Genomic DNA, 20,012 nt, shown 5'->3' on the forward strand with positions numbered 1-20,012 from the left:
ACCATAATCTTTCAGATTAAAGGGTGGTGAGACTCAATGAGATTAGAGTTGGGTAAGACCGAGATTTAAAACTTAAAGGGTGGTGAGATTGGAAATGAGTTTGAAGGATGGTGAGTTTGTGAATGAGATTAAATGAGTAAATATCAAAAAGGAAGCCAGGTAAACAATGAGGTTACTTTACACTACAGAGTGGTAAAAAATAAAAAGATTTCAAGATGGTGGGATCACGGAGGAGAGACTGACTGAGATTAAAGGGTAGTGAATGAGGTCCTAGAATGATAGGCAAGAATGAGATTAATCAGTGCTGAAGCTAATGACATTAAAGGGTGGTTAGCTTAGCAAATTTATGTAGTTGATAGCTTTACATGTATGTGATTGGGGACTGGTGTTTTGTACCTGGATTGAATGCAGTTTAGACACCCTTTAAAAAGCCAGGGGTCGATTTCACAAAGAGTTAGGACTCGTCTTATCTCGAGTTAGGACGAGTAACTCGTCTTAACTTAGGATTAATCTTAAGGTCCGCATGCTACAGTGCAGGGTTGGGACTCGTCCTACTTAAGTCCTAAGATTAGTCTTAAGTCATTGTAAGTTAGGAAGAGTTTTGTGAAATCGACCGCTGGTGCCGAACTCCACTTTAACCAGCTGAAACTCATTGTGCTCAAAACTGTTCAGAATAAACCCCCAACCTCTGATGTCATTGTTCCGGTGCTACTTCCCTGTGGGAGAACCCTAGATAGACCTTTTACACTGAGTTGACTCAAACACGTCAAATTAACCAAGTTTCGGATGCTGATTTACACTCTCTGTATTTGCCCCAGCAGGCACCCCATACATCCCGTGGGATGCACACTTGACATAGAGCTTCGGGGTGTACTGATTCTCTGGTAGTCATTAGCCAACACAGTTCAAAAAGCCATGAATACGCACCAACAAATCAAACCATTTGTGTCACTCAGATTAACCGAATGTGAAAATGTGTTCTTTTACGAGCCTACATGTAGTATCATGTTGAATTTGTATAAAAAACAAGACTTCATGAGATTTTTCTATAAAATACTTTTATAATGTAACTTGTAAGTCCGCCCTAAAACGAAGGCTGCACATCCCATTTTGATAAGAAGCAACAAAGAAGAAAACATAAGCTGTAATGACTCAGGGGGTAAAGGTAGGAATTGATATTCCTCTTAAAACAGTCTAGATTGTAGGATTGGGGGGGGGGTGCACTTCACATGGAGTGTGGGGAAAAGCTGTTGGAAGAGCTCTTTGTTCTACATCTTAGCAAAGGTACATTTAGAGTGTATGGGTGGACTAGTCTTAACTAAGGAATAGTCCTAGGAGATATTAAAAACTAAAGGCTAGTCCTAAGTTAAGATGAATTACTCGAGATAAGATTAGTCTTAACTCTTCGTGAAATCCATCCCTGGTTTCCACTCAAACATCCTGATGGGGGAACCTACATCATGTATGTGTTTGGTTATAAACTGGTAAATCTGTAGAAAAATAGTCGCTACAGACATGAGATCTACATACAGTCTTTGATAAACAGGTAGCAATTAAGATATGACTATGAGATCCCTAATTTAGGGGGGGGGGGGGGTAGGCAGCTAATAGAGACATAATATATTGTAACAACCAGAGAATACTGGTAGAAGCATCAACTTGTCAAACCCCTGGTTCTTTTCAGAACTATTAGAACTCATAAAGAGGGATTATGGTGTTTCCGCAAACTTCACTTGAAAAAAACCCCTCCTAAAATCAGGAAAAAACACAGATCAAGACACCACAGACCTGCACCAATGCTCATTCTCTCTTCACAGTCCCTTCTCCATATCACTCAACCAATGCACCGATAGACACTCCTGACAAAAATTCTTCAGAAACCTGATCGGCCATTTTAAATATTCACCTTGGCAAAACTAAAAACCCAGCCTCCAGGCTCTGGGTCGTAAATCCGCTAACAATTTTTGGACAGCTATTCAAGCTTTCCTAACCATCAATTTCGCTGCGATAAAAGAAATGCGTGTTCCTGGAGTCAGTTTATAGGACTTGATGACCGATGGCAAGGGGGGCTATTTAGGGATGGAGGTTAAAGGGTAGAGACAAGCATGATTGACCACACATGTGGGGGCTAGCCCCCCCCCCAATCAACACTTTCCAACCTTCTTTTAATATTCTACCCCAAACTCAAAGCCTGTCTGGGGGTGTTAGACACTGTGTTAGAGTTGGCTGGTACTCTGTTTCTGCTAAGCAAGTTTGTTTCTGTGCTTAGCAAGTTTTTGTGCTGATAGGCTTTATGACATTGAGCCCTTGAGCCGGTTTTAGTGTCACCATAATAATTTGTATTGTAACACCACACTTTGCTTAGTAATTAGACGTGATTTGCACTTCGATCGATCCTAGCTCTATGTAAAATTGAGCCCTGATCAGTTAAATCTGGCTTCAATATGAAAGGATACGTACCTTAAACATGAAGACTGTACACCAACCAGCGTTACACTCAAGTTGCATCCACAGATTCGGTGTTACTTGTTGAATTGCTCCCTGCTTTCTGAGATTCCTCCGGCTTACTACTGGATTCAACACCCTCCTCGCTGCACTTAGTAGTATTGCCTTCTGTTTTTTCTTTCCCTTTGTCACTTTCGAGGAAGTTCTCCCATTTCTTGAGACGTTCTTCCCTCTCTCGGTCGGTTTCCTCTATCCTGAAGTCTGTCACGCCGTCCCATAGCTCGCAGCTCAGTTGCCGCTTAGCAAACCACCTAATTGAACAAGCAGAATTGAAACTTTGATAAACCGCATTTGGACATGTATAGACCGATCCATTAGGCCCTGCCCAAGGCACAGTATGTAAAAACAACACGTTAGCCTCTCCAATGCCATTCTGCACAACTCAAGCATACGCGCCAAATGTAAGACTTTATTTCTTCAGACTTTTGGTTGCGCAATGGGTTGTGATTGGTCAATACGCAATGGGGAGGGGCTTAATGGATTGGTTTATTGAGCATATCACTGGTGAGTCCCTATGCACTGGAAAACAACAGGAAAAGAAATACCAACGGAAGAACAACTATTGATAAATGGTGAATACATGTAAAGATGAGTTTTAAGGCAACTCTTGAATTGCCAAACGATGACTGCTTCCTTCACATAATGTATGCAATTCCACAGTTCAGCTGCAGCTTTTTAGTACAACTGAGCTCCGTAAGATTGTGTTGCAGGGGTGGAAGTGACAAAAAGGGACTTTGATTTGAAACCTAAAGTTAAAGAAGGAATATATTTCTAACTAGTTGTAGATAAACTGGGATGTGCCTTGTTAACAATGAAAAGTAAGGAGGAGAATTAAGGACAAGTGTCTTTCAAATTGTTCACCTTAATATTTACTAGGTTACTTTTGGCGTACATCAATGTATTTTTAAGAAGACATTGTCTACATGTACATTGTGTTTCTCCACAGTGCAAAATCTCAACAGTTCAAATGTATCAAGAAGTAACCCCAATGGAAACTTACCTGGGTAAATTTTAAACAATGTTGAGTTGAACAATGAAAAATTGACTGAGGCGGGACTTGGACATATGCAACCTCTGAGTAACGTGCCGGTGCTCTTACCAACTGAGCTATCTAGGCCTCATGTCGGCGGTCTCCCTATTTTGTTGATATATTTGTTAGGGCTAGATACTTTAGTTGCTGGAGCACCAAAATGTAAACCTGTAGGCCACAGGTTCAAGTTCCGTTCACGTCAACTTCTGAAAAGAGACCACACTGCCTCCTTTCAGAGCCAGCACTCTTCCCCAAAGTTACAAACTCTAGTTATTTCTGGTTTATTCTCACCTGCCGTTGAGGGCTGCCACACACAGATCAGCAAATTCCACATCTTTAAACTTGACGGATGCAACTCCGTCAGGATGCCTCTGTACATGAATTAACATGAAAAAGGTTCATAAAACAGAGCAGTTTGCATCAGTTGACTTGTAGCTCAACCCTACGAAACATTCGCTGCGAAAAACAGCCATGTGGCATCAAAATTTGCTTCACTTGCGCATTCGCAGGAAGTATCAACCTGGCTTGACTCAGGGGTCTCTTCAAATGCACAAGCTAGTAAATTTGACCAATACACGCACGTTTCATGTTGATACGCGCACAAACATCAAGAGCAAACCATATACAGTACTGATCGGAAATAAGTGGACGGTGTGCGATAAAACCCACATGCAAACACGCGTGGAGGTTGTTGCGATAAACATGTTTTGAAAACAAGTTAAATAGTTGTTGGTATATTAACATACTCCAGCGACATTACTGTCTGGGTTTAGATAAAAGTCTCAAATTTCTTCACTAAAAACTTCGGCTCAGAGTTAATACCTACTAATGTAGCTTATGGAAAGATTGTTTTCCCTCTAACTTCTGACATGACCAGATTGAAATCAGTTCTGCAATTTTCAAAACTTTCCCATTCGCAAATAGATTGTAAATATACATTCTCCTAGAGTTAACCCTAGCATGTGCATAAATCACAACAGGGTTGTTGGAACACACTAGGGTGCTGGAAATTTAGAGCAGTCACCACTTTTTGCATGAAAGTGAAGGTTTTTTTCTAATAAAAGTTAAAATGTCACAATGATCTCACTGCACAAAGTAAAAGTTGTTATGGCTTGTACATGTACATGTAGGACTACACAATGTGCTTAAACACAAAGCACAGAGAATTCTGTGGTAAGCAGAGTCATGAAATCGGACTCTGATCAGAAAGTGAAGATAATAATTCTAAACTTACATCAAAGATGATGACTTTCTTGACTTCCCCGTATTTGGAGCACTCCGACTGTAGGTCATCCTTGATCTCATTAATAACCATAGCATCCTCCTGAAATGAGAAATACAAAAAATGTAACAGTTAGGGTCAACTAACAAAACAATACATGCTAAGTAAACAAAAAAGATTACTGGCCAAAAAGCAATATCACATTTGCCATTTGTGACTGGCATCCTTTGGTTATTTTCTGCTTGAGTAGCTCTATGAAATTGGGCTCAGACAAATTGTATGTAAACACAATTGGAAGTCCTGCTCGAAATACTGGAACATTAACATGCCTGGTCAATACATTGTATGGCAAGCACAGTTCATGTACTGCAAACACTGTGCAACACTTGACTTCCTCTATTAAAGGGAAGGTACACGTTTGGTAATTGTCAAAGACCAGTGTCCTCACTTGGTGTATCCCATCATAAGCATGAAATAACAAACCTGTGCAAATTTGGGCTCAATTGGTCATCGGAGTTGCGAGAAAATGATGAAAGAAAAAACACCCTTCTTAGACGAATTTGTCTGCTTTCAGATAAGAACAAAAGACTTCTACATGTTCTAGCTAGAAGTCTTTTATTATTTTAATGAGAAATTACCTCTTTCTCAAAAACTATGTTACTTCAGAGGGAGTCTTTTCCCACAATGTTTTATACTACCAACAGCTCCCAAACGCTCGTTACCAAGTCAGTTTTTATGTTAATATTTGTTTTGAGTAATTACTAAGCGTGTACCTTCCCTTTAAAAGAGGGACCAAAGGTACTGAAAATCATGCTCGCAATCTCCCTTTCCCTATTTATTTTTTACAAGTAATGCTTTATAGTTTTTTAGAAATTTTAGCAATTATATTTCTCGGGAGTTAAAATCTCATGCTTTAAAACAGATTCACAATGTTTTTTTGTTATTTTTCACTATGCTGATCAATCGTTTAAAACAACTTTCACTGATTGTTATTTCATGTCCGTGTTTGATACTGGTTTTTGACAATGTAAGCAGCAGGTTTTGAAACTATATGTAGGGAGTGGAAATGAATTTACCCTTCAAGGAAAACAATGAGGCGCTTTTCCCCCTTAAATATTTGCCTCAAGGTTAGTCTCCAGACATTCAACAGTGCAAATCATTTTCAATTGAGAACAAAACACTGAACAACTACTGAGCTTCATTTTATGGGACCCTTTTTCTCTACCATAAGGGACAAGGTTAATGTAGGCGTAAAAAACAATCACACTACATGTACACTGACCAGGGAACCTACTGCCAATTCAGAAAAAGAAGAAAGAAAAAAAGGGGCAATAAAAATATCCAAATGAAACAGGGAAATCGAAATGGTTATCTTTCATCAATAATTACCGCTGGTAACCGTCCACACTGTCATAACTAATATATGGGAGACACACCTGCTTAATAAATCTCAACCAATTACTGAGGTAGGGACACATTTACTGTGTGGGGTTATGTGGAATGACGACGGGTAACAATCAGTGTAAACGGGACAAATGATATAAACCGGGGTCCCTTGTCAGATCCTGACCATGGTTGAGAGAAGATGTGAGACATCTTTAAAGACGTTGGAGACATTGCTAATTGTCAAAAACCAGTACTTTGACTTAGTGTATCCCAACATATGCATAAAAAAAAATATATATATATGTTATAATTTTGAATCAATAGATCATAGAAATTGCAAGAGAATAATAAAAGCAAAAACACCCTTGTTGCACAAATTTGTGTGCTTTCAGATGCCTAATAAAAAGGCTTCAGGCCTGAAGTCTTTCATTATTTGAGTTAGAAATTACCTCTTTCTCAAGAACTATGTTACTTCAGAGGGAGGCGTTCCTCACATTCTTAATAATCAACAGCTTTCCCTTGCTCATTAACAAGTAAGTTTTTTTGCTAAATTGTTTTTGAGAAACTACCAATGGTGTCCAGTGCCTTTTAAACTTGTTGTGAGGGTTGAGGAAAGGTTTCGGTTTGGTTTTAGAAAGAAGCAAAATTACACACTATTTACCTCTGGGTTAAATCAAGTTCATTTCATTTTTTGTTTATTCTGTTGTTTAGCCAACGACTCTCAGAAAAGCACTGTACTAGCTTACAATGTAAAAACCCAACAGAGAGAACAAAAGGAAGGAAGTTTTAGTTTAAGGTATGTTAAGAAAACCCCTGAGAATTATTGGAGGAAAAACCTACACAGTCAGGTAGGGACTGAAAACACAATCAACATAGTTGCCCTGGTGGGATTCGAACTGGGGTCCAAAAAGTAGAAGGGGAGGAAAGATACCACTATGCCAACCTGACCATCCAAACAATATTATACCCGTGGAACACATGCACCAGTACATGTGATAAGTTGTAATCTGTTTTTTTCATTAAATGTTAAAGGGAAGGTATATGTTTGGTAATTACTCAAAACAAATATTAACTGACGTGGTAACGAGCATTGGAGAGCTGTTGATAATATAAAACAGTGTGAGAAATGGCTCCCTCTAAAGTAGCATAGAGTTTGAGAAAGAAGTGATTTCTCACTAAAATAATAAAAGACTTCTAACCAGAAGTATTTTATGCCTATCTGAAAGCACACAAATTCGTCTAACAAGGGTATTTTTTCACTCATCATTTTCTCGCAACTTCGATGACCAATTTTAGCTCAAATTTTCACAGGCTTGTTATTTTATGCTTAAGTTGGGATACACCAAGTGAGAAGACTGGTCTTTAACAATATTACCAAACATGTACCTTCCCTTTAACTTGGTATTTAAACTCTCGTCAATTTACTTGCAATTTGAAAGATGCAGCAATTTGTAAATTTTTAAGAATAAATAATAACTGAACTGCCATTGATACCAGAATAAAAAAATAAAAAATAAAAAAAGTAATATACAGTACTACAGGATTGTTTAAAACACTATTTATCATCACCTATCATAATAGCTTGGTACAATTACCAAATCATACTCGTCTTCATGAACGTATGTCTCATAAGAAAATAAATAAAAACTATGATTTTGGCTTTCTCCGCTTTTGAGACACCAATTAAAGTTTGGCCTTCCCACCCCGTACGGATAAACACACAAACAACTTCTCTGGAATGACAGTTAAACTACATCTGTGAGCTCCGCCAACAACCGATGGACACAACACTAAGCAATCGGCCTGTTTATATGTCTTAACCGGGTGAAAACTGACGGGTGCTTTTCAGCACAGCCTGGTGCGGGGAATGGGTCGACAAAGAGACCAATAGCGTCTTGTCATCACACGTCAATTAATCCAAATCTACCCACCAGTGCTAGGTTTAATATGATTTGACTTGAGATGGAGCTGTTGCCACAGTCAGGTTGTAAGATTTCTAGCAGATTTAACTCCCTTTACGCCCCTGAAGGATACAGGGTGATGAGGGTTGGCTGTCATACTCCTCGTCATATTTCCCAGTTATTTCTTTCTCTTGATGGCGGATTACAGTGTGAATTATTTCCAGATTTTGATTGTGGCCTTCGTCTTTTGGGTGTAATGACAAACATGTACAGGGGGGTTGAATGGAGGCAGTCAGCACTGATTGAATGCAGTTAACAACTTACTTGTGTAATCAGTGGGGCTTAATTTGGTATAGACCAAGCCAAATGCTAAGCAAAAACAAGTAGGTTACTTGTGTATTTTGTTATCAGCAGGGCTAGATTTGGGAACTAGACCAAACACAATTTCTTTGAGGTGCTTTAGTTTGAAAAGAAGAAAATAGGCCCCCTACTACTTAACACATTTCTTGCTAAGCAAAAATGAGCAGGTCACTTGTTTAATCAGCAAGGCTTTATTTGGTAACTAGACCGAGCCCAATCTCTTTCAACTGCTTAAGTAGGAAATACTGCTTAACAATTTCTGCTAAGCAAAATTTAACCACATTTTATGGGTTTTTGTTTTCAATTGAGCAGTTCACAGTTGACCCCTGCAGAAAGTCTAAACAAGCTCCGTTTCTTACACACAATACATCATAGCTACGTACAGGTTATCATAATGTGTGTCATGTACATTTGTACCTGGACAACCATAAGTGTACCTACATGTACATGTACACTGCATAGGAGTGATCATAACAACAATTAAGTAAGCTAAAGCCAGATCATGTAATAATATTATTGGAGAGTGGGGCAAGTTTTTAGCCAGGATTTTGTAAAAGGTGTCAACATTTGCTGGAAATTTAAAAACTAGGGGGTCCAATTTATTCACTTTATATAATTCACTTAAATATGTTTTAGGGCCTTTATGTAAACGACAGAAAGAACAGGGTGTCCAAGTTTAGAACAGGGATTTTGAATTTAGAACAGGGTGTCCAAAGAAGACACACACACACACCCCTATGGCTTGCACTATAGTATGGGGCTAATTGGCAAACTCTGGTAGAAAACAGACAAACAAACAAACACCCAGACGAACACACACCCCAGGACCTATAAACAAACAGTGTGTACGATGATACAGGGGTCGGTTTCACAGCTCTATGGTTTCACAAAGATACATGTTAGTCCAAACTAATAGGACTCTTAAGGAGTTATTAAAAACTTAAGGCTAGTCCTAGATGTGTATGTACACGTAAGTAACTCGTCCTAACTCTAGATGAGACTACATGTAGTTTTAACTTTTTTGTGTGAAATCCACCCCAGTGTACAGTGTGCATGTACCCTGGAAAGATAATTTAGCAAAAAGGACAACAACCATCTTGGGAAAATATTCTATCCCTAAAGAAAAGTCTCTCTGAAGATAATCTATCTCTTAGGATAATCAATATAAACCACAAGGGAAACTGACTGGGTAAATTTTGAAATGATTTTTGGTGCCGGCGCTCTACCAACCGAGCTAACTAGCCCTGTATATATTGGCGGTGTCCCTATTTTGTCAATATCATAGGATAATCTTCTAATCTACTGAACTTGTAATAAATATTTACTTTGCATTGAAGATAAATAACATCATTGGTTTTACCCACAAAATCCTTTCACAAAGATTTTCGTAAATTTTGCACTTTCCCTTTAATAATAAACCAAAGAAAGAAAAGCAAAAAAACACAAACACAAAAAATCAGAGTGTTTCACACATGTAGCATTCTGTTTCTGCTATCAAAAAAAAAAGTAAATCTAACGAAATTATTCCCAGACTTGACTTTTAATATCCCTGTATCTTGATTGATTACTGTCAAAATATTTCAGGGGGGGAGTCTTCCACAAGACCACAAGATGTCTTCTAAAGATGCTGGATGATAAATAGAAAATGCTGACAGAAACAACTTTTCCCTTGTCTTAATTCCAAGGTTGGTAGTAACAGATGGGTAACACCTGAGGTGTCCAGACAAATTGGCCTGACTGCTGCATTAAGGGATGTCCCCTGGCCATATTAAAGGGATTGGGTACTTTTTGTATGACACACAACACAATGTCCACAGAATCAGATTAAAGACCAGGGGTGGATTTCACAAAGGTAGTCCTAACTTAGGACTAGTCCTAGGCAATGCTAAGAGATAGGACCAGTCCTAAGTTAGGATGAGTTACTGGTCCTAACTTAGGACTGGTCCTATCTCTTAGCATTGCCTAGGACTAGTCCTATAAGTTAGGACTACCTTTGTGAAATCCACCCCTGGACACTATTGGTAATTGTCAAAACAGATGAATAAAATAAAAATCCTGTGAAAATTTGAGCTCAATTGGTCGTCAAAGTGGCGAGAGAATAATTAACGAAAAAAACATCCTTGCCACAAAAATTGTGTGCTTTCAGATGCTTTATTTTGAGACCTCACAATCTAATTCTGAGGTCTCAAAATCCATTACTCATTACCAAGTAAGGTTTTATGCTAATAGTTATTTTGAGTAATGTACATGTACCACTGCTCACTGCCTTAAACTTACATAGTACATGTATGAAGATAAGGATGGTACTGTAGGAAGCTTCCTTAAAACATTACTTGCTGAGGAGCTGTAGTTTTTGTGAGAAATTAGTAAAACAATGTCACAACAATAACTTGTCTCAGGAGATGACATTATTTTAGCACGTGTAGTGTATTAAAGGGAAGGTACACATTTGGTAATTACTCAAAACAAATATTAACTTAAAACTGACTTGGTAACAAGCATTGGAGAGCTGTTGGGAAACAACTCCCTCTGAAGTAGCGTAGTTTTTGAGAAAGAGGTAATTTCTCACTAAAATAATAAAAGACTTCTAGCTAGAAGTCTTTTATTTTTATCTGAAAGCACACAAATTCGTCCAACAAGGGTGTTTTGTCTTTCATCATTTGATGACTACTGAGTAAAGCTGAACCTTCTACAGGTAAATTACATACATCTTCATTCACAGTGAGTAGGGATTCATGTCAAGGCCAAAAACTTGATCTACAAAAAGGTATCAAACCCCTTTAATTTGGTAATCCCTCCTTAAAAAAGGTTTTCTATGATACATGTTTCTAAAATGGCTCCAAAAACCAAAGGAATGCCTTCTCTTTAAAGGGATGTGTCCGGTAGAGGTTTGTTCTCTTGAAACCTTGAGTGATTCACAGATCTAACTCATCAACAATGAAAGACGCTTACTTACATTTACAGAACCACATCAGACCAATTATAACAAGTGAAGCCATGCACTCACAGACAAGCCTTATGGATCGGTCAACAATTTAATGACCCCTGAACAAAGATATTGACAAAATAGGGACACGGCTAAATAGCTCAGTTGGTAGAGCGCCGGCACATTAATCCGGAGGTCTTTGGATCGAATCCAACACTAGTCAATTCCTTGTTCAACCCCAAAAATCAAGTTAATGACCATTAGAACTTGCTTGGACTGCACTGCAGCTTCGATTTAACATTAACATAATAATTAAAATTAAATTTACACAGGTGCTATTCCTTCAAGATCATAGCGCACATGAAAGCATTTAACATGGTGAGTCTTTAGAATTTGTCATAAATGTAGATGTAGTAAAAGATTCCCTAATAACAGTAGGAAGATTGTTCCAAATCATTGGCCCAGCTACACTGGAAGCTTTTTGACTTAAAGCCATTGGACCCTTTCGGTTCAGAAAAAAAACAAAAGTTCACAGATTTACAAATAACTTACAGGGTTTACAGAAGGCAATGGTGAAAGACTTCTCCTGAAATATTACTCCATGAAATGCTTTACTTTTTGAGAAAACAGCAAAACAATATAAATTCTCGTTAACGAGAATTACGGATTTATTTTAAACACATGTCATGACACGGCGAATCGCGCGGAAACAAGAATGGGTTTTTCCGTTGTTTTCTCCCGACTCCGATGACCGATTGAGCCTAAATTTCCACAGATTTGTTATTTGATATAGAAGTTGTGGTACATAAAGTGTGGGCCTTGGACAACACTGTAAGGGTCCAATGGCTTTAAAGACCTTTGTTTGTTGTTCTGGGAACATTTAAGCGAGTGATGTCAAGTGTGGACCTAAGAAATCTTGGAGGAGTGTAATGTGACAGTTAAGTGGATTATATAGTACACACTGTTATGAGAAAGGATTCCCTTCAAAGTATTTATTATGATTGGGATAATTTTTCACCCCAAAAACATTTGAATCCGAGAAATGGTTCACGCTTTTCTCAGATTTCTTAGGGTTTAGTGAAAAACAAAAATTTATGTGGTATTCTTTGTGTATGCAACATGCATAAAATAACAAACAAGAGAAGGATGAAAGAAAAAACACCCTTGGTGCACAATTTGTGTGCTTACAGATGCACAATAAAAGGCTTTTGTAAGTTTTATGTTGTGTCCAATGCCTTTTTATAGACCCATTTGTTTTGTTGGTCTCTAATGGTGTCGCAAAACATCAAGCTAAAATTGTTATAAACCACTATTGAGTTGTGGTGGTTCTGAAAAGAAGAACGGTTCTTCTTTTCACAACCACAACTCAATAGAGTTGTACCTTACTCGAATGTTTTTTCACCATGCAAAGTTAAACCCTTATAACAAATTTAAGCTTTTATAACATAACAAATTTTCTAAGCAAAAAAAAATAAAATAAAAAAAATCACCTTGTGAGTCAAGCTTGATGGGTCCATCAAACCCAAAACATTTTGGGACCTAGCATCATCGATATTTGATAGATCGATACAAAAAACCGCAGACAACACAGCCGTCAGCAAACAGTTCTGAAGTGTCAATAAAAGTCAGGTAGCTAATTGACTGGACCAACAACCCTACTCAATACCACAAAGGACTTCCGAACCAAGCCTCGATGACATCAAAAACCATCGCTTTAAAGAGTTACCCCTATCCCTATGTACCACTTACACTCTGATGTTTGCTTTGCTATTACACTCTATAGTTCTGTCTATTTGCTACTGTGCAAGAGTAGGGGGACCTTCCGACCCCATTATGTCTTAAGTGTCAAGTGATTGTTATTGATATTTTTTTGCCACAACTAAAGCCTCTATTTTTGTTTAATGTCTTAAAATAAAAATGTTTGGGTACCCTGGCACCCAAGGACAAAGTTTGGGTGTTTTGTTTTTTTTCAATTCAAATTTTGGATGAACCCTTTATGTCAAGGCCTTAGCATAGAGACACCAGGCCCTTGTTTTGGGAAATTATCTTTTAAAATAAAATGAGAAACAAATGATAAATTCTTTGATGGAAGTACAGGGCTGAACACATAGGTCAGCACTGGATATGGGCCCAGGGCCATATGCCAAGGACAGAGCTACTGTCGCCCCACTCTTGGCCTTTGTGCCCCTTCAAAAGGTCCCCCAAAGGCATTAAGATTGTCACATGGAAGTGCCCTTTGAAAAAAAAACTAAAATTATGTTGCTCTCTCAAAGATGACATTCCAGGCCTGGAGGTTACCAGAGAAAACTAAAAGTACCTTGCCCTTAAAGAAAAGAACATTGAATCAGGTTTGCACCTTAAAGGGAGAATATTTATTTATTTATTTATTTTATTTTTTTTTGGGGGGGGCACTGTTTGTTGAAGTGTATGCATCAAGTTCCCATCCTCAAATTGTTTTCAATCAAATGCACACAATTTGTTTCCTTCCTCCATGATTCAACCAAACTTATCCAATTAAGTAATCCCTTTATTAAAACAAAACTCAACAACAGTGTTTTATCTGTTTTGTGCACCTGTGAACAAATGTGTACAAAAACAAAACCCCAAATGTCACTTTCATATTGGGTTTTTGGATAGTTAGACTGCAAAAATACAGTACAAACTACACTACAATAGTGGCCATGTACATGTATGGGCGTATTGTGATGATTATACAGAAAATGAATGGAGTCTCTTAAGGATTAAAGCACGCCACATATTATGCATTCAGCAGAATCGTTTCCCCTGTGTGCCATATGTGTACTGTCTGGGCTGGGAGACCACGCAAAGCCACCAAAGTAAATTCAGACATAATTGCAATTGTCACATTGTAGAATGTTTAGCATACTTGTTGTTATCCACCTCAATCACTTGGCTGTAATCAAGGCATGCTGTGAATTGGCATACCCACATAACATGGATCAGTCATCCGGAAGATTAGCCCCACTGCTAAAGTGAATAAACCCCCTGTAATATTACAGTCATTACAAGAGGACTTAGGCTCAATTTCATAGAGCTGCTAAGCAAAATAAATTTGCTTAGCGTGAAATCTCCTTGATAAAAACAGGAATGCCAACCAAATTTCCAGGATAAGCAAACAACAGCTGAATACCAGTAACAAGCAATTGGTTGGGAATCCCGTTTTTATCAAGGATGAAATTTCATGGTAAGCAAATTTTTGTGCTTAGCAGCTACATATATGAAATTGGGCCCTGAACAATACAGGAAAGGTTCTCCCCAAACAAAAAGCCAATTTACTAAAAAACTAATCATTAGATGTTCCAGATTGCACAGTATGACTTTTATAACCAAGATAAACGCGAGGTACATTACATAGAACACATTACGAAGACCTTGTTTGAATTCAGCGGGCCAAATTTCATAAAGCTTCTTTATAAGCAGAAAGTATTGCTTAATAATTTCCTAATGAGCAGAAATGAGCAGAATACCAGTCTTTGGCTGTTAACCTTAATTTGGAAAGTGTAGTTTTGTTATGCTTCTTAAGCCACTTTTTGTGCTTAACGGCACTAGACAATGTTGGTAATTACTCAAAATCATTGTAAGCATAAAAAATTACTTGGTAACAAGCAATGGAGAGCTGTAATACTTCAGGCGAAGCCTGTTATTAGACATCTGAAAGCTGTGTGTAATAAGGGTGATATTTAATTATCCTCTTACAACTTTGATGACTAATTGAGTTAACTTTTTTACAGATTTGTTATTTTATGCATACATGTATACGTACATGTATGTTGGGATACATTATGTGAGAATACTGGTCTTTGACAATTACCAAACGTGTCCAGTGGCTTTAAAGCCGGCAGGGTTCTCCCCAACACAAACTAACTTGACAAAAAAATAATAAAGATGCGCCAGATTGCACAGTAGGACTTTTGTAACCAATTAGATAAACACCAAGTAGAAAACATTCCAAAGACCTTGTCTCAATTCAGGTTTTGTCAGCTAGCACAATATCACATCAAAAAGACGATCATTGTTACCTATTATTGTTCAAGTTGTCCAAAAGTGAAACTATCTTAATGTAGTGAATTTCTGGATGGTTTTTATGCCTTTAAATGGAATTTAGTTTTGCTATCTTTCTGGCGATTTTTTAAAATGCCCTTTTAAAATAAATTTGTGATTATTTTAGGAATGCTTATTTAGATTAAATTTTGTAACCTACACCTTTACTTTCACTTTTAATGTGAGATTAAGTGCTTAATTTGTGGTTCAATTGATCCAACTTTCACTTTTATCTGATAGGTGACCAGAAGATTTTAAATCTCAGCTCCTTGGGGAGTATACAGTCTGTGCTGCTGAAAATGTAGCGCACCAAGCTAGACCAATCTCAACTAACCATATTTGCACTCACAGGTTCCCATTTACTCCTGGGTGGAGAGAAGCAATTATAGAAATGTCTCTTGCTAAAGGAAAGTGATAAAATGACTGGGATTCGAACCCACACCCTGATTACTCAGCCATAAGAACTTGAGTCCGATGCTCTATAAACGCATGCTCTGTCGTGACACGGCACAATGTAGAAATGTAATAAAACTAGTAAACTTTAGATTGCGATTATTAATCGGGATATCTGTCCTCTTCTTGAAACCTCTGAATCATTTCAACTAGTACTAGTAATGTAGGGTAAGAAGCTCAGGCCTGATACTTCACGGAGGCAGCGAAGGGGATTGCCTCCGTGCCCCCTGGTCATGCCTCCGTGCCCTTGAAATACTCCAGTAGACATTTACAATTTCCTCATAGGGTGCCCTTTACCAAGGAGAAAATGCCTTGGTTCCCTTGCCTCTTTCACGATCTTCAGCAAGATCTTCTTCTACCTTGCCAGTTATGGTGTGTCATGTCCGAGCGGTCCAATTAACCGGACCCACTTAGCTCTGGTGTTGTCAGCCAAAGAGTGTGGGTTTGATACCCTATCATGACACTGGTGCACAGCACTTAACCATAATTGCTCCATAACAATTTTGGAAGGTAGTGCATTCTGCTCTCAGACAGGCTCCTAGTGGACGACACCCGTGCCTACATTATTTACGGACCATGAAGGGAGTAACCCTGTTTCAGCCCAATAAGTAGGTGGCAACATGCCCCTGTGGGCAGTTGATTTAGGCTGATAGTCTAAATGGTTACGTGTAGCCCTCGCCTTGAAGTGGCCATCCGGCCTAGTGAGTTAGGCAATATCTCATAAAAAAAATTGTTTTAATAAAAATATTTCAAGATTTTGAAAACATCCCTCTTTAGTCTCAGCAAGGTCCAATTAGAGTGAATCATATGACCCCTCCAATCCACCCTTCCCCCACTCCCCCTCCCCCCAAAGTCCTACGTAAACACTGCAGAAAAAAATGAACACAGTCGTCCTGGTTTTCTCTTGACCATGTGTGGGGTCTGCTACCTCCTGATAGAAAACACTGCCTCAATGCAAACAAAACACACAGGTAAGTTTAGCACCTTGGCGCTAAATTACACTACATTAGAACTAACAAACTCCTCCTCTTTTTTTTCTTCTTGTCTATTGAATCAAAAGATGTTTTTGTTTGCTCCGACAGCGAGTTTTTTATTTTATAGACTTAGTGGTGATGGGGATGAAGCAACGACGGTGAATTTAGGAACAAATGGATGACAATCCCGAGCCGAGACAAGACACTTCCTGGCAAAACTTTTTTACACGGTTTTATTTGCTCTTCAAAAAGATGAGAATGCAGGACTGGAATTTCATCTTAAAAAGGGCAAGGCCACTTTCTTTTCGCAAAGGGGACTTCCCCTTGAAATGTTTTTAAGTCTATGGGAAAAGGGTTACCAAGGCAACGAAGACATTGGTCTCCATGGCCTCCATGTAATCCAGGCCTGGAATGAGACATGGATATGAATACAAAATAATGACATGTTTGTTCACTTTGATGTGTAACAATCGCATGTAGATTTTCGTGATACGAAACTATGCTGCAGCCTACAGCATCAACGTCAGGTAAACATTTCAAAACAAGTAACTGTTTTCTAAAAAGTCCCGGACTTTCGTAAATTTTAAACAACACAAAATTATTTTATCAATTCTGTCAAAAGATCCTCATAGAGAGCAGTAATAGATTATGAAGAGAAGAAGACGAAGAAACATTCAACTTTAGATGTTGAATGAAAACCTATCAACAATTGTTTAATACTCTCACCAAACCTTGCCCAAGCCATACATGTATTAAACCTCATACTCAAAAGGGTTGAAACGCAAAGGCCAGTTCAAACACTCAGAATTCTTTCCAAGTGGTCTGGCTGGCTGGCTACATGTGATGTAGCTCAACATTGGAAAGCATCCCTATTTCATTTGAATATTGACAAGTGAAAAAACTTGATGGACTAGTAAAATGGCAAGCTAACTGGTTAACACTAACAGCAACGCCTGGACTGTCATCAGTGGCAAAGGGTTCTACCTCTATGGTCTGAGCAAACACCCCCCCCCCCCCCCCATCATCTTGTTACCATTAAATTCTCCTCTACAACAAAAAGGTCAACAGTTTGATGACAAACTGACCAGTGAGGATTATCATGAAGAATGCATGGCTAATGACACCTCAATAGGGGGCAGTCTATTCACACAGTACATATCCTATGGCTATTTGTACACCAGTCTACCTGATGAGCTGCATGTGAGAACAATCCAGTCACTCACAGACTGATGGCCCTAAACACTTTAGGACCCCTTCTTCTTACACACGACAGTGGAAAAGAAAAAGAAAAAACCTGAATTTCAGATATTATCACCAACATTGTCATCATCCCAGTAATCATCTCAATAAAGTTTTAGGCTTATAATCATTTTTATAATCATTTGCTTGTGTTTTAATGTTTTCTTTTGTGTTAATGTTAAAAATGTTTCAGTGCAATCTCCTTTTTATATTGTACAAATTTTATTTTTATCGTTGGCAGGGGTCTGGTTTTACACCTCTTTTGATGACAGTTTTAATACTTTTGTTTTAACCTTGACGGCCCCTGTCCAACTTGTAATCATTGTGTATGTCTAAAGAATTAAAACAAAATTTTCATTTCAATTAGCCTATGGATAGGCCACCATTGTCCCTCTCTTTCTTTTGACCCAGTTCTCAGACAATGTAAGAAATCTTACGAACATTCAAAGGGCGTCAAGGTTTATGCTCACGGCGTATACTGATTGTACTACCCAGTGGGGGCTAGTGGTGGTATTTTGTTTGAGATCCCGGTATTTTGAGCAAAAGTGATGACACTATTGGTAATTACTCAAAATAGTTGTTAGCATAAAGCCTCACTTGGTAACGAGTAATGGGGAAAGGTTGATAGTATAAAACATTGTGAGAAACGGCTCCCTCTGAAGTGACGTAGTTTTCGAGAAAGAAGTAATTTTCCATGAATTTGATTTTGAGGTCTCGAAATCAAGCATCTGAAAGCACACAACTTCGTGTGACAAGTAACAAGGGTGTTTTTTCTTTCATTATTATCTCGCAACTTCGACGACCAACTGAGATCAAATTTTCACAGGTTTGTTATTTTATGCATACATGTATGTATGTTGAGATCCACCAAGTGAGAAGACTAGTCTTTGACAATTACCAATAGTGTCCATTGTCTTTAACCTACCCAAGATCATCACACATCATCTTTCAATGTTTGGAAAGTTGTTGCCTGTATGGTCACTTTTTCTGAAGTGAATAAGTTTTGCATATGAAATGATTTCTTGAAGTATTTGTATAGCATCGTTGAACTGTCAACAAGTCTTATCTGCCTCTCATTTTAAATATTTTTTTCCCCAGTTCAGAATAAGATGAGACCACACATGCAAAAAGCATTACCAGGATTCAGGGATTAAAGTGCACAACTGTTATACATCAATGTTGAAATCAATTGTCAACCAGTTTTAATTCTTATTTGTGGGTGTGACTTTTGTTGCGTGTGTGTGGACCAGGTAAGTTTTGATATATCTAGGGTGATGAATAACACAGATGTCACATCATGGTTGGCTTCCAATGCATGGTGTCAACATTAAAGGAACACATGCAGACCAATGTTGTTAAGGTGTGGTAAGCGCAGTCACATTGCTTTCTGCTTAAAAGACACCGGACACTATTGGTAATTAATACAAATAATTTATTTGGTAATGAGATATGAAGAGCTGTTGATAGTATAAAACAATGTGAGTAACTGCTCCCTCTGAAGTAATGTAACATAGATTTTGAGAAAGAGGTTATTTACTCAAACAGTAAAAGACTTCAGGCCTGAAGCCTTATTACTGCATCTGAGAACACACAAATTCGGGCAACAAGGGTGTTTTTTCTGTCATTATTCTCTTGCAATTTCGATGACCAACTGAGTCAAACTTTTCACAGATTTGTGATTTGATGGATATGTTGAGATACACCAAGGGAGAATATATTGGCCTTTGACAATTACATGTACCAAAGGTGTCACAGTGCCTTAAGTATATTGTTCAAATTTGCCTATGAACATTTCTTTGCCCAATTAATCATTTTTAAATAACTTTGTACATCTACCTTGGACAACTGATCCACAGATTTTTTACAAAGGATGCTGGCAGAGTTTTGGCCTGCCCCTTCTAATCACATCCCCATGTTGATTGACACGTGACATGGTCCAGCTTGGGAGCTTAGG

General features: G+C 38.2%; 1 protein-coding gene across 2 annotated transcripts in view; it reads right to left on the reverse strand.

Moving 5' to 3' along the window:
• LOC139947149 (17S U2 SnRNP complex component HTATSF1-like) overlaps nt 1-20,012 on the reverse strand; it is a 47,271-nt gene that overhangs the window by 10,906 nt on the left and 16,353 nt on the right. For both annotated transcript variants that reach the window (XM_071945008.1, XM_071945007.1), the window contains exons 7-9: nt 4,770-4,859; nt 3,827-3,906; nt 2,461-2,756 (exon numbers count right to left, since the gene is read on the reverse strand). In XM_071945008.1, coding sequence (XP_071801109.1) covers nt 2,498-2,756; nt 3,827-3,906; nt 4,770-4,859 — 429 coding nt within the window. In that variant the 3' untranslated portion in view covers nt 2,461-2,497. The remainder of the gene's footprint in view (nt 1-2,460; nt 2,757-3,826; nt 3,907-4,769; nt 4,860-20,012) is intronic.

Source organism: Asterias amurensis, chromosome 14, assembly GCF_032118995.1.
Source record: "Asterias amurensis chromosome 14, ASM3211899v1".
In the NCBI taxonomy this organism is placed as follows: domain Eukaryota; kingdom Metazoa; phylum Echinodermata; class Asteroidea; order Forcipulatida; family Asteriidae; genus Asterias; species Asterias amurensis.